This window comes from Bos taurus, chromosome 7 (assembly GCF_002263795.3).
Source record: "Bos taurus isolate L1 Dominette 01449 registration number 42190680 breed Hereford chromosome 7, ARS-UCD2.0, whole genome shotgun sequence".
NCBI lineage: Eukaryota > Metazoa > Chordata > Mammalia > Artiodactyla > Bovidae > Bos > Bos taurus.
The window spans coordinates 18,550,077-18,563,666 of record NC_037334.1 but is presented as its reverse complement, the minus strand read 5'-3'; the positions used below and the strand labels follow the sequence as shown (position 1 = coordinate 18,563,666).

Sequence of the window (13,590 nt, the reverse complement as noted above, 5' to 3'; positions counted from 1 at the left end):
CAAGCTGGAAGCAAGCCAACTCAAATGGCCATTAACAGGAGGATGGATAAATCAAGTGCAAAAGTTTTGATCCAACAGAATGTCACAGCAGTGAAAAGGCATGAGACAGGGTTACCTGTATGGATCATACAAACACAGGCATGGAATCAGAAGGCGATGGCACCCCACCCAGTACTCTCGCCCGGAAAATCCCACGGATGGAGGAACCTGGTGGGCTGCAGCCCATGGCGTCGCGAAGAGTCAGACACGACTGAGTGACTTCCCTTTCACTTTTCACTTTCATGCATTGAAGAAGGAAATGGCAACCCACTCCAGCATTCTTGCCTGGAGAATCCCAGGGACGGGGGAGCCTGGCGGGCTGCCGTCTATGGGGTCACACAGAGTCGGACACGACTGAAGAGACTTAGCAAAAGACAGAAAAGAACACATAGCATGATTCTATTCTTTAAAAAAAACAAAATCCAGAATCAGGGGAATTCCCTGGTGGTCCTGTGGTTAGGACTCTGCACCACTGTGGAGAACAAGGCTTCGATCCCTGGTTGGGGAACTAAGATCCACAAGGCGCGCAACATGGAAAAAAGAAAAAAAAATCTGGCAAAAATAAACTACAGTCGACCCCTGTATCTGTGGGTCCCTCATCCGCAGATTTAACCAACCGTGGATGGATTGTGTTTACCTTCTAGGTTAACTGAATCTTCGGCTGTGGAACTGGCAGATGTAAAACTCTCACATACAGAGGCCCCCACTATGGGACTTGAGCACCCTGGGATTTTGTTATTTGTGGCAGATCCTAGAACCAATCCCCCTGCTGATACCATATTGCTTAAGGATATATGCACAGATGGTAATGGTACAAAGATAAAAAGGGAAAGCATCATCTCAAAAGTCAGGAGACCCAGCTCCCAGATTTCCAAGTATAACATCGTTCTCCAACCCAAGGAATTAGGGCTCCTTGGCGAAACGGCTGAGCCTAGGCCAGGCAGGGAAGATGCTAGATGAGCCTGGAGCATCTTAGAGAGCCCCATCCAACCAATGGGGGCGATCAAAGGGAACGATTTATTGGTCTTGCACGGGGTCAGGCGGCATCTCACCATCTTCTGTTGCCCACAGTGAACTTTCAGCATGTTACCACGGAGTCCTCGACCCTGTGGCCCTTCAGGACAACTACAGCTACATCATTGAGAGGTGAGCCCCGCCCCCCAACACACAGTCACACGCGTGCGCTCACACCCATGACCATTTGGTGTGCATGTGCCAAAGGCCAATTAATTTTTTTTAATTAATTAAATTTTTGGCCATTTGGAGCAGCATGCAGGATCTTAGTTCCCCGATCAAGGATCAAATCCGTGCCCCTGCAGTGGAAGCTCAGAGTCTTTATCTCTGGACCACCAGGGAAGTCCTAAAAATCATTCTTAAATCATAATGGAAAAGAAAAAAAAAATTTAAAGAAAAGAGAAAAAGAATGATTTAAAATTGATACCATGCCAATTGTTATCTGGCCAGCAAGGAATCCGAGGGGGTGAGGAGACAGGCAGGGGATGGGGCCAGGCCTGCGGGAGAACCAGTGTGATGTGTCAGAGTCCCTGGCCCAGGTCTGCCCAGGCTCTGCTGCCTGCTGAGCCAGCCTCAGACCCCTCCCCAGCCTGCCACCAGCTCGTGGAGCCCAGCCACTTGCTTGCCCCAACTAGTGGAGTTGATCAGACAGTTAGCCAAGGCGGGGAATGGGGGTGGCTGGCCATGGTGAACCCTCTATGCAGGGTGACACAGAGAGCCGATTCCACACTGGTGCACACTGCCCATCCCCCTGGCATAGGAGGATACTGGTGTGTCTTATATGACCTGGCTCTCCCCACTGCAATACAAGCCAAGAGTCCATCCCCCATCCAAAGTCTCAAAGCTGAAGTCAAAACTGGTGCTGCCAGGGCTTCCCTTGTTGCTCAGTGTTAAAGAAACTGCTTGCTAACGTAGGAGACACAGATTCGATCCCTGATCCCGGAAGATCCCACATGCCTCGGAGCAACTAAGCCCATGCACCACAGCTGCTGAGCCTGTGCTCTGGAGTCCAGGAACCACAACTACTGAGCCCACGTGCCATAAGTCCTGAAGCCCGTGTGCTAGAGCCTGTGCTTCACAATAAGAGAATTCTCACCGCAGTGAGAAGCCCGTGCACCGCAACTAGAGAGTAGCCCCCGCTCGCTGCATCTAGAGGAGCCCAAGCAGCAACAAAGACCCAGCACAGTCAATAATAATAATCAAACCTCCCCCTCCCCACACACAAAAAAGCTATTAACAAACTGATGTTCCTGGGCTTACTGACCAATGAGGCTGCAGCCAGACCTCCTGGGTGCACGAGAGTGTATGAATCAAGGTCTCCAGAGAGAGAGAAGCCACAGGATGTGTGTGTGAGATAGACACACAGAGCAAGATAGAGACACACACAGAGTGACTGCCAGAGATTCACTTTAAGGACTTGGTTCCCTGACTGTGGAGGTTCGGGGGAGGCTGAGGGGCTGGCAGCTCTGGCACAAGTTGCTGTTCTAGTTCAAGGCCATCCACAGGCAGACTTCCTCCTCACTGGGGGAGGCCCTTCTTTGTTCCACTCAGGCCCTCCGGCTGTACCCACATTAGGGCAAGCACTGCTTTCTCAGCCCCAGAGAACAAGCTCACAGAAACATCCCGAAATGCATCTGCCCACAATCAAGTGCCACAGCAAAGCTCAGAGGACCTAGAAGGTCAACCACCACCCACGGGGGCATCCCAGGGGTCATGTTGACAATGGCTGTGAGTCCCCTGCTCAGACACCCCTCCACGGCCGTGGCCCACCCCATCTGCAGAGAGGAAGCAGGGCGGTGGGTGGCTGGACATCTGGGCGCCTGGGGGAGCTCACCCATGTCTCTGTCCTGTTTCCCACAGGGAAGCCTATGACCCCAACTTCCAGGGGCAGCAGGCCAAGAAAGACCTGGAGGTGCATTACCCCTATGAGAAGCTGGGCTGCCCCCTCCTCGCCTACTATGACATCCCGTGGAAGCCAGTGGTGGAGCTGTGAGACGCCCCCCCAGACCCCTCCAATCCCCCACCATCCTCCCCACCCCTCTGCCCAGGCTGCATCCTCACCCTTTTTACCTCCGCAGCTCCCAGCTTGGATACCTTTCCCCTTCCCTGTCTTAACTCGGTGGCTTTAACAAAACACACCAGGGACTGGACTGGCTTGTGGGCGTGGTAGTGGGGGCACACACGGGCACTGACTTTCTCACAGTCCTAGAGGCTGGAAGTCCAAGATCAAGGTGTCTTGCGGTGTCTCAACCTCTTCCCATGGCACCAGGGCCTACCCTTAGGACTTTGCTCCATCTCGATCGCCTCATTAAAGCTTCCAATTCCAAATATAGTCACATTTTGGGGGGTTAGGACTTCACATAGGAATTTGGGGGGGCACCTTTTAGGTGCACTCACTCTGGCCCCTTCCATGGATTCTGTCTTCTTTGATCTGATCCTACCCCCAACCTGCCCCCACTGAGGATCATTGAACTAAATTGTTGACAACTGAATGATGGAAGTTGGTGATGGACAGGGAGGCCTGGCGTGCTGCGGTTCATGGGGTCTCAGAGTCGGACACGACTGAGCGACTGAACTGAACTGAATGATGGTGGGACCCTCAAACACGTGGAAACATTTAGGTTCATTAGAGCATCTCCGGAGGGACTTCTTTGGTGGTCCAGGGGTTAAGACTCCATACTTCCAGCACTTCCACTGCACAGGCTTGGGTTTGATCCCTGGGTCCGGAAGATCTCCTGGAGGAGGGCATGGCAACCCACTCCAGGATTCTTGCCTGGAGAATTCCATGGATAGAGGAGCCTGGCGGGCTACAGTACATAGGTTCGCAAAAAGTTGGACATGATTGAGGCGATTAACACTCAACTTTCCCATCAGAGGAGGGTGTAAGCCCCAGCCTGGCAGGAGACAAATGTGCATTCAAAAATAAGAATTGGGGGCGGGGGGGGGCATGGGGCTTGGCTGCACAGCTTGCAGGATCTTAGTTCCCCAACCAGGACTCAAACCTGGGTCCCCAGCAGTAGAAGCTCAGAGCCCTGACCACTGGACCATCAGGGAATTCTCTCAAAATTAAGGATTTAGAACAACTCTAATTCATCACCCTAGAATATCTGCAGGTGCCAGAATTAAATCGACACCCGCTCTCCCACCTTACCCTCACCCGGTCAGTGCCCACTGTCCCTACCTGCCACTGGGAATCAGGGTTGAATGTCCCAGAGGCGTCAGCTTTGGGGTGGTGGTGGGAGAAGGCGTCCGCCCCCAGACGAGATGGTTTCACCAGCCCAGCATAGCTGGGCCCCCTGGCCTCCCACAGCCTCGCCTGTACGTGCCTTGTCCCAGGTGGCGCGAAGGCAAGTTTCAGGAGGTGGTGGAGGCCGAGTATGTCCTGCTGGAGATGAACGGGCTGTTCACCTACACGTACTCCCTGACGGCCAGCACGGCAGGCTGCAGTGCCCAGCCACAGAACTGGACCACCATCACCAAGATGGCTGGCGACACAGCGCCCTTCTCCTGGGACCGTGAGGTAAGGCCTGCGCTCTTGAATAGTCCCAGGGCACGCCTGGGAAGGCGACTTCCGGTCCTGCGCAGTGTGTGCTGGGAGCCGGCTCGACCTGTTCAGGCTGCTGCTAACCGAACACCAGAGACCCCAGGGGCTTTTAAGAGCAGCATGGGTTTCTCACGGATCTTGGAGGTTGAAGTTCAACATCAAGGCGCCAGCAGATTTGGGGTCTGGTTCATGGGTGACGCCTCCTGTGTCCTCACAGAGCAGAAGGGGTGGGGAAGCTCTTCCAGATGCGTTTGCGCCCAGGTACGTGTTCAGTCCTGTCCAACTCTGCAACCACGTGGACTGTGGCCACGCTGCCGCCCGCCTCCCGCCCCGCCCCGCCCCACCCCCACCCCGCCCCACCCCCAGGGCTCCTCTGGGCCTGGGATTCTCCGGGAAAGAATACTGGAGTGGGTTGCCATTTCTTGCTCCAGGCCCAGGTCCCTTTATAAGGACACAGAACAACTGACTGGTTCAAAATTGGGAAAGGAGTACGACAAGGCTGTATATTGTCACCCCACCTATTTAACTTAAATGCAGAGTACATCATATGAAATGTCAGGCTGGATGAATCACAAACTGGAACCAAAATTGCTGGGAAAAATATCAACAACGTCAGATAGGCAGATGATACCACTCTGATGGCAGAAAGTGAAGAGAAACTAAAGAGCCTCTTGATGAGGGTGAAAGAGGAGAGTGAAAAAGCTGGCTTGAAACTCAGCATTCAAAACACTAAGATCATGGCATCCGGTCCCATCACTTCATGGCAAATAGAAGGGGAAGAAGTGAAAGCAGTGACAGATCTTATTTTCTTGGGCTCCAAAATCACTAAGACAGTGATTACAGTGGTGAAATTAAAAAGACACTTGCTCACTGGAAGTAAAGCTGTGACAAACTTAGTGTATTAAAAAGCAGAGACATAACTTTGCCGACAAAGGTCAGTATAGTCAAAGCTATGGTCTTTCCAGTAGTCATGTACAAATGTGACATTTGGACCATATGGAAGGCTGAGGGCCAAAGAATTAGTGCTTTCGAACTGTGGTGTTGAAGAAGACTTTTGAGAGTCCCTTGGACAGCAAGGAGATCAAACCAGTCAATCCCAAAGGAAATGAACCCTGAATATTCATTGGAAGGACTGTTGCTGAAGCTCCAATCCTTTGGCCACCTGATGCGAAGAGCCAACTCATTGGAAAAGACCCTGATGCTGGGAAAGATTGAAGGCAAAAGGAGAAGGAGGTGACAGAGGCTGAGATGGTTAGACAGCATCACCACTCAATGGACATGCATTTGAGCAAAGTCCGGAAGATAATGAAGGACAGAGGAACCTGGCTTGCTGCAGTCCATGGGGTTCCAAAGAATGGGACACGACTTAGTGACTGAACGACAAAATCTCCTTCAGGAGTACTCCACCACTATGACCTGCTGCCTCCCAAAGGCCCCGCCTCCTAATTCATCACCTTTGGGAGTACAGTTCAGCAGATGACCTCTAGTTGGTTGACACAACATCTAGTCCCTGAATAGCTGGGGTGTTGGATGCTGGTAATGTAAGATGCACAAACCCTTTGGGAACCTCTACCAAGGGAATGACCAGACGATCAGAGATGTCAGGACCAAGGCGTTCATGGAGCACACTGCTGATGAGTACAAAACTCTGAAACCATCCAAATGCCCATTATGTAAGGGGCTGATTATATTTACGGTTCTGCTCAGCGATTGTTTCTATTACGCGCGTTGGTACACGACTGACAAAGAGGGCTCTGGTGATAATGAAAGGAACACGTCGATTTGGTCCTGGTGCGGAAGGGGAGCTTGTGCGCAGTAGTTTCCAGCGCCATCCGCCTCTCAACACCAAGGGCGCGAACACAGTGCAATGCTGCCACGTCACCAGCAGGGCGCGCGCGCTACCCGCATCCGAAGCCGGTTCCCGCACCGACCCCGGGCTCCTTAAATTTTTATTTGTTTTCAGAGCCAGCAGCCTCACCCTTCCTCACTCCCCATTCCGTCCAGTGAGTTTGAGAATTTATTTGGTTGGTGACATTGGGTGTTTTTTTTTTAATCTTTCGCATAACCTATAATGAATTTTTTTTTTAATGTAAAAAGTACAACTCACAACTTGGGCGTTTTGTGCCTTCCAGATGTTACCCAAGCACCACCTCTCTGACCATTTCTTTAAAAAGTACAAGCCACACACATGTAACTTTATTGTTTTCTGACTGTGCTGGTGTTTACATTTTTTATTAGCCGTCTCATTCAAAGTGGCACACATTCCTTTAAGAGACTGTCCAGTTGCTTTTTTCCCATCAGCCCTGGTGGGCGATTTTGTAGAACCCCGAGGGTTTTTCTATCAAGATACAGCGGCAATGCCTGCATTTCCAGCATGATCATTAGATGGGCAGTTATGTAGCTACTTAGCCAAACCATGGGGTGCAGCTAGCTATAAAAAATAATAATAATGAGTCTTTAGGCTAAGCAGCTGTCCTCCTTATTAAATTTCACATAGGTTTTATGTGATCCAGCTTTTTTTTTTCCCTTTTACTCTCAAAAGATTTTTTAAATTTTTTCTTAATTGTTAGGCACTTCCCTGGTGGTCCAGTGGTTAAGATTACAAGCTCCCAATGCAGGGGGCTGGGGTTCAATCCCTGGTCATGTCACCAGATCCTTCGTACCTTAGTGGAGTGGGTTGCCATGCCATCCTGCAGGGAATCTTCCCCACCCAGGGATCAACCCGTGTTTCTAGGGTCTCCTGCATTGGCAGCTGGGTTCTTTACCACTAGCGCCACCTGGGAAGCCCCAACTAACAGCTGCTGCTGCTAAGTCGCTTCAGTCGTGTCCGACTCTGTGCAACCCCACAGACGGCAGCCCGCCAGGCTCCCCATCCCTGGGATTCTCCAGGCAGGAACACCAGAGTGGGTTGCCATTTCCTTCTCCAATGCATGAAAGTGAAAAGTGAAAGTGAAGTCACTCAGTCGTGTCCAACTCTTAGCGACCCCATGGACTGCAGCCCACCAGGCTCCTCCATCCATGGGATTTTCCAGGCAAGAGTACTGGAGTGGGGTGCCATCGCCTTCTCTGCCAACTAACAGCAGGCACAGCCAAATAAATTTTTAAAATAATTAAAAAATTTTGTTTTAACTGTGGTCAAACATACATGGACAGAGGAGCCAGGTGGGCTGCAGTCCATGGGGTTGCAAAGAGTCGGATACGACTGAGCGACTAACACTTACTTATACATAACATAAAATTGACCATTTTAAATATTTTTAAGTGCACAGCTCAGTGGCATTAAGCGCATTCACATTGTCCTGCAACCATCCCCACCATCATCTCCAGAACTTTCTCTTCTTCCCAAACTGAAACTCTGTCCCTATGAAACACTGACTCCTGTCCCCTCCCCCTGGCACCTGACCCTCACTATCTACCTCCTGTCTCTAAGGATCTGACTCCTCTAGGGGGTCTCACATGGGTGGGATCAGATGGTATTTGACCTTGTGTGTCTGGCTTATTTCACTGAGCATCACGTCCTCACAGTTCATCCATGTTGTAGAGGGTGTCAGAAACTCCTACAATACTCTATTAGTGTGTATGAGCCGCACTTTGTTTATCCATCATCTGTCCATGGACATTTGGTTTGCTTCCACCTTTTGGCTATTGTGAATGGTGCTGCTGTGAACTCAGGAGTGCAAGTATCTCTTTGAGACCTTGCTTTAGTTCTCTGGTGTCAATTCTTACAAAAGAAACAATCCCTTTATAGGGGCCTTACCCTCAGGACCTCATCAAATCTCTTTCCAATGCCCCACCTCCAAATACTATCCCACTAGGGGATGGTGCATCAACATGAATAGGGTTGGGGATTCACACATTCAGTGCATGGGCTTCTCATCACAGTGGCGTCTTTTGTTACAGAACATGGGTTCTAGGGCACATGGACTTCAGTGGTTGCCACGTGCGGGTTTAGTTGCTCTGCCCGTGCGTCCCACGGCTACTAAACCTGTGCTCTAAAGCCCAGGAGCTGCAACTACTGAGCCCACGAGCTAGACCTACTGAAGCCTGTGTGCTCTAGAGCCCAAGTTTCACAACAAGAGAGGCCACTACAATGAGAAGCCCTTGTACCGCAATTAAAGAGTAGCCCCTGCTCTCCTAAACTAGAGAAAAGCCCAAGGGGCAATGAAGACCCAGCATAGCCAAAAATTAATAGATAAATTAATTTTTTAAAAGACCTCATCTCCAAATAAGGACACTGCCCAAGGCCCTGAGGGTTAGAACTTCCCCATATGATTTGGGGAGGAATTCAACCCAGCTCATAACAAACACCAAGAGCACATGTATCAGACTCACCCCCAGACTCAGAGCTGCAGGGGACCCTGGGGAGAGGAGTTACTATGCCTGCAGCCCACCTCAAGCTTGGGCAGACCAGGAAGGAGGAGGGCTGGAAGACGGATCCACACTCACAAATTGGCTGGCCTGCCCAGCGGGCACCTGGCCCTAGATTCACAGCCACAGATGCTGGCAGATGGCAGTGTGCCATGGGGTGTGTCGGAGGGCTTCCACAGTCCTCCCCAACCCCCGGGGCCAGCGAGCACACCTTTGTCCTCCTCCCCAGAATTACATAAGCTGCCATGACCCCAACTACCATGAACCCTTGAGATGGCCTGACGTCCCATATCAGATCTTGGGAGGCCAAACAGAGAACAAGGTTGTTTTCGACCAAAGAAATGGCATCTACATCTTCTTCATTTCTATCGTGGATCCATCCTACAGGTGAGTGGATGAGGGGAGTCGCTGTGCACCGGGGGCCTCTGGGGAGACAGCTGGCGCTTCCAGGGCAGGTCCCACACGTGTGTGGGGCCCACTTTCTGCCACCCTTAGGCAGGTCCTGGATAAACCTGAATCCCCCAACAGCTCAGACCATCCCCGGGAAGAGTGATATTTTAAGTCGTGGATGGCATTTGTTCACTGGCTAAGTAAATCTTTATTCAGAGACCACGGCAGGCCCTAAGGGGAATAACAATGCCCAGCAGCACCCCTATCCCTACCCTGTGGAATCAGAGTCACCCCCATGGCTATGTCTCACTGGTGGGCACAGACAGGCTCCCAAGCACTAACCCTCAGATATTCAGGGAGTCTGCAAGCCGGCGGACTTCCCACTGGTAACTTGAAATCAGCACTGGCCAGAGTATTAATGCCATGGAAACTGACCCAGGTTATGGGCCTGGCCTCCCAGGCACCCCACCTCTACCCTAAGAGCTGAGTAGTAGTAATATTCACCACTGTGCTGGATCAAATCGTGAGCATCTCCCACTGGGAGGGGGAACGTGGGCGGCATTCTTTCCCCCATCACATTTCCCCTCCAGATGGACACAAAAGCCACCCTCAAAAGCTTGGGGGGACCCTGCCTTCCCTAGGGGCCCCAGACCAGACCACCTCTGGGACGTCAGGGGTGGAAGGCTGGGGAAACCCTGGGGGCACCCAGTGGGGGGAAGGGGCCTGCCTGGGAGCCTCAGCCCCTCCCCTCCCCCCACCTGCCTCCTGCAGTTTCCCTGGCTACTCGCCCCCTGGGTCCCCTTTCCTGGGTGCCCTTCCCTCCATCCTGCTACCCCCACTTCAGGGATGCTGTGGCCCCCGTCACACCCCCTCTGTGTGATGAACAGTTTCTTGGCCTCTTCTGCCCCACCCCCAAGATAGCCTGGGCATGGAGGGGAGACCCCTTGTCCCAAGAGCAGGGGACCACAGGGGCCCTGGGGAAAAATGTGACCTCTGCAAAATACAAAGAGGATGACAGATCAGAGGAGAGAGAAGTGCGTATGAATGGAACTCAGTGTCCCAAGTAACCATTCCAGGCCCAGCTGTCATTCCTGTGGGTTTTAAAATCTTTGCTGGGGAATTCCCTGGCAGTCCAGTGGTTAGGGTTCCTTGCTTTCACGGCGGAGGGCCCGGTTTCAATCCCTGGTTGGAGAATTAAGATCCCACGAGCTGAGCAGAGCTGCCAAAACAAAAAAGCTTGCTGGGGTGAAGGGCGGGGCCCCTGAAGGCGGTGCCCCACAGACTCCACCCACCCACCCCTCGCAGCTACTGTCGCCTGGAGACCACCTTCAGCGTCTACGTCTACGGGGCCTTCCCACTGTCCATCTTCCCGCCGGAGATCACCATTGTCCTGCTCACGGCGGCCACCTTGCTGTCCATTTGGCTGGCTTACATGATCCCCCAGCTGCTGCACACCGAGCAGGGCCTCGAGGGGAACGGCTTCTGGGTCAGACTGTACCAAAGATGCAGGAAGTCTTGTGCATGTCTCTGGGGCAGGTGCTGAGCACCTGTGGAGGGTGGGAATGCCAGGGAGAGGGCAGAGTTGTTGTAAAGGGTTTATGAAAATAGCTAGTGGCAGCATGTATCACTCGCGTTTTGTGGTTTTTCTACACCCATCAGCCTCCCTGGACATCCTGGCATCAGAGTCCCTCTTAACTATAGCACCTACATGTGTAAGGATATAAGGATAAGGGGGACAGCCCAAGTCCTAGTGAACAGGAGCTTGGTGGGGACTTCCTGCTGGTCCAGTGGTTGGGACTTCACGCTGCAGGGGTTTGATCCCTGGTTTGGGAACTAAGATCCCACAAGCCATTCAGCATGGCCAAAAAAAAAAAAAAAACTAGTGAACAGGAGCTTGGAGAAATGAGCTCACCCAGGCATGTGGTGTGCTCATCTGCCAGTCCCTGAGATATATCAGACACATGATAAGTTCTGTTAGAGAAGGATGAGACCTGAGAGTCCATCTCTGTTGATAAACCCTGACGTATATACAAATGAACACACGTAGACTTGTGGGATGTCCATGAATAAGATTTGGAAGCATAGTACATACTTTATATGTACATGGGTTAGGCATACATACAGGTACAGATGGTGTGCATATATATATGCAGAGAGATGTACACACATGTACATAGCATGGGTAAGGCATACACATCAGAGAAGGCAATGGCACCCACTCCAGTACTCTTGCCTGGAAAATCCCATGGACCGAGGAGCCTGGTAGGCTGCAGTCCATGGGGTCACAAAGAGTCAGACACGACTGAGCGACTTCACTTTCAGTTTTCACTTCTATGCATTGGAGAAGGAAATGGCAACCCACTCCAGTATTTTTGCCTGGAGAATCCCAGGGATGGGGAGCCTGGTTGGCTGCCGTCTATGGGGTTGCACAGAGTTGGACACAACTGAACGACTTAGCAGTAGCAGCAGCAGCAAGGCATTCACATACATGTGTGTAGATAATGTGCATGTGTGTGCATGCATATTGTATATGTGTGGATATTGTGTGGATAGTGCACACGTGTGTGATGTATATCTGCAATATACATACATGTGTGTACATGTATGATACACATTCATGTAAACATGCGTATATATGTGGGTGATGTGTCACACAAGTGTATGTATAATACAATTACACATGTGTACATGTATGGATAAATACATGTGAACATAGATGTAAATAACACACCTATCTACAAGTACACACATACAAGCATATAAATGTGCACACGTGGATACATATATGGGCATGTATACATGTACATATGCACTGTACACATAGATGTATATGTATGTTGGATCAGTCTGTCCCTCCGTTCAGTGGGCTTCCCTCTCCCACACATCCTTCAAATTCCAGATGGTGCAGGACACCGTCTCATTCTACTGAAAATTTTCTCTGTAACTTTTTTGATCACTCTTAGGTTAAAAGAACACATCCCATGGTCATTTACTTGCTTTCTGTTTGTTTTGGGCCATGGCTGGAGGCCTGTGGGATCTTATTAACAGTTCCCTGTGGTGTGTGCTGTGCTTAGTTGATCAGTCATGTGTGACTCTCTGCCACCTCATAGACTATAGCCCGCCAGGCTCCTCTGTCCTGGATTCTCTAGGCAAGAATACTGGAGTGGGTTGCCATGCCCTCCTCCAGGGGATCTTCTCAACCCAGGGGTCGACCCCAGGTCTCCCACATTGCAGGCAGATTCTTTACTGTCTGAACCACCAGGGAAGCCCATGAATACTGGAGTGGGTAGCCTATTCTTTCTCCAGGTCATTTTCCTGACCCAGGAATCGAACCGGGATCTCCTGCATTGCAGGTGGATTCTTTACCAGCTGCCCTACCAGGGAAGCCCTAATAGTCACCTGACCAGGGATCAAACCCATGCCCCCTGCAGTGGAAGCTTGAAGTCTTTTTTTTTTTTTTTTTCTGAGCTCAGATCAAGTGTAGAAACCTTCATAGTTATATAAAGTTCTGCAGTAAAATCTTCATCATTGGTCAGAACTGATCAGCCTTTCATACAAGCACACCCACAACCAACTCTCACTTACCCACCAATAAGCCCCTTAATTATCCAGTCACCTACACACACACACACACACACACACACACACACACACACACACACCCCTTCATACCCCTTATTTTAAATTATTCTTTTGCTTCTCAGAACTACAGAGATCATGCATCAGATACACTGGGTGGTCTTCTGATGCTCAGATTTGGCTACTTTCATCACTGATCCACTTCAGTAAGAGCAGATCTCAGAGAAGAAGCTTGGAGTCTTAACCACTCCCAGGGAAGCACCCCCTCCATGCCATGGTCATTTAAATTGCCTAATACGGGGACTTCCCTTGCAGTCCAGTGGTTAGGACTCGGTATTTTCACTGACATGGGCCCAGGTTCAAGCTAGTCATTTTGTCCCACCATCAGGGGCTGAGTTGCTCTGTCCCATCCACCCTCCAGGCCTGATGGGGGGGGTCATGAGATGGGATGCCATGCTTCACGATCCTCAGTCCACATTAATCTTACAGAAAACCAAGCTCCTCCCCTCGCATCCACCTTGTTTGCCAGGGGCTCCCCGTCACTGGGGGCACTTCATGTGCATCTCAAAAACACCCGTTAACACGGCTGCAGGGAGGAGGGCTCCAAGGGAGGTGAGGGAAGTGAGCTCCTGGCTTCTCTCGGCCCATGTCCCATT

At 51.1% G+C, this 13,590-nt stretch overlaps 1 protein-coding gene and 2 non-coding genes across 12 annotated transcripts in view; 1 reads left to right on the top strand and 2 right to left on the bottom strand.

Annotated features, from left to right (window-relative positions):
• CATSPERD (cation channel sperm associated auxiliary subunit delta) overlaps window positions 1-10,979 on the top strand; it is a 37,691-nt gene extending 26,712 nt beyond the window's left edge. For 8 of the 10 annotated variants that reach the window (XM_024994967.2, XM_024994965.2, XM_059888640.1 and 5 more), the window contains 3 exons: window positions 1,111-1,185; window positions 2,914-3,042; window positions 4,390-7,100. In XM_024994967.2, the coding sequence (XP_024850735.1) occupies window positions 1,111-1,185; window positions 2,914-3,042; window positions 4,390-5,128 (943 nt within the window). In that variant the 3' untranslated portion in view covers window positions 5,129-7,100. Of the gene's footprint in view, window positions 1-1,110; window positions 1,186-2,913; window positions 3,043-4,389; window positions 7,101-9,194; window positions 9,353-10,660 lie in introns of those variants that run through there. The other 2 variants (XM_015472063.3, XM_059888639.1) reach the window with 2 other exon arrangements.
• A 1,840-nt stretch (window positions 10,980-12,819) lies between these two features.
• On the bottom strand, window positions 12,820-12,889 carry LOC112447616 (small nucleolar RNA U2-30). The gene has a single exon (XR_003035809.1). It is a non-coding gene; the product is annotated as a small nucleolar RNA U2-30 (small nucleolar RNA).
• A 164-nt stretch (window positions 12,890-13,053) lies between these two features.
• On the bottom strand, window positions 13,054-13,133 carry LOC112447617 (small nucleolar RNA U2-19). The gene has a single exon (XR_003035810.1). It is a non-coding gene; the product is annotated as a small nucleolar RNA U2-19 (small nucleolar RNA).
• Between the last annotated feature and the right edge of the window lie 457 nt (window positions 13,134-13,590).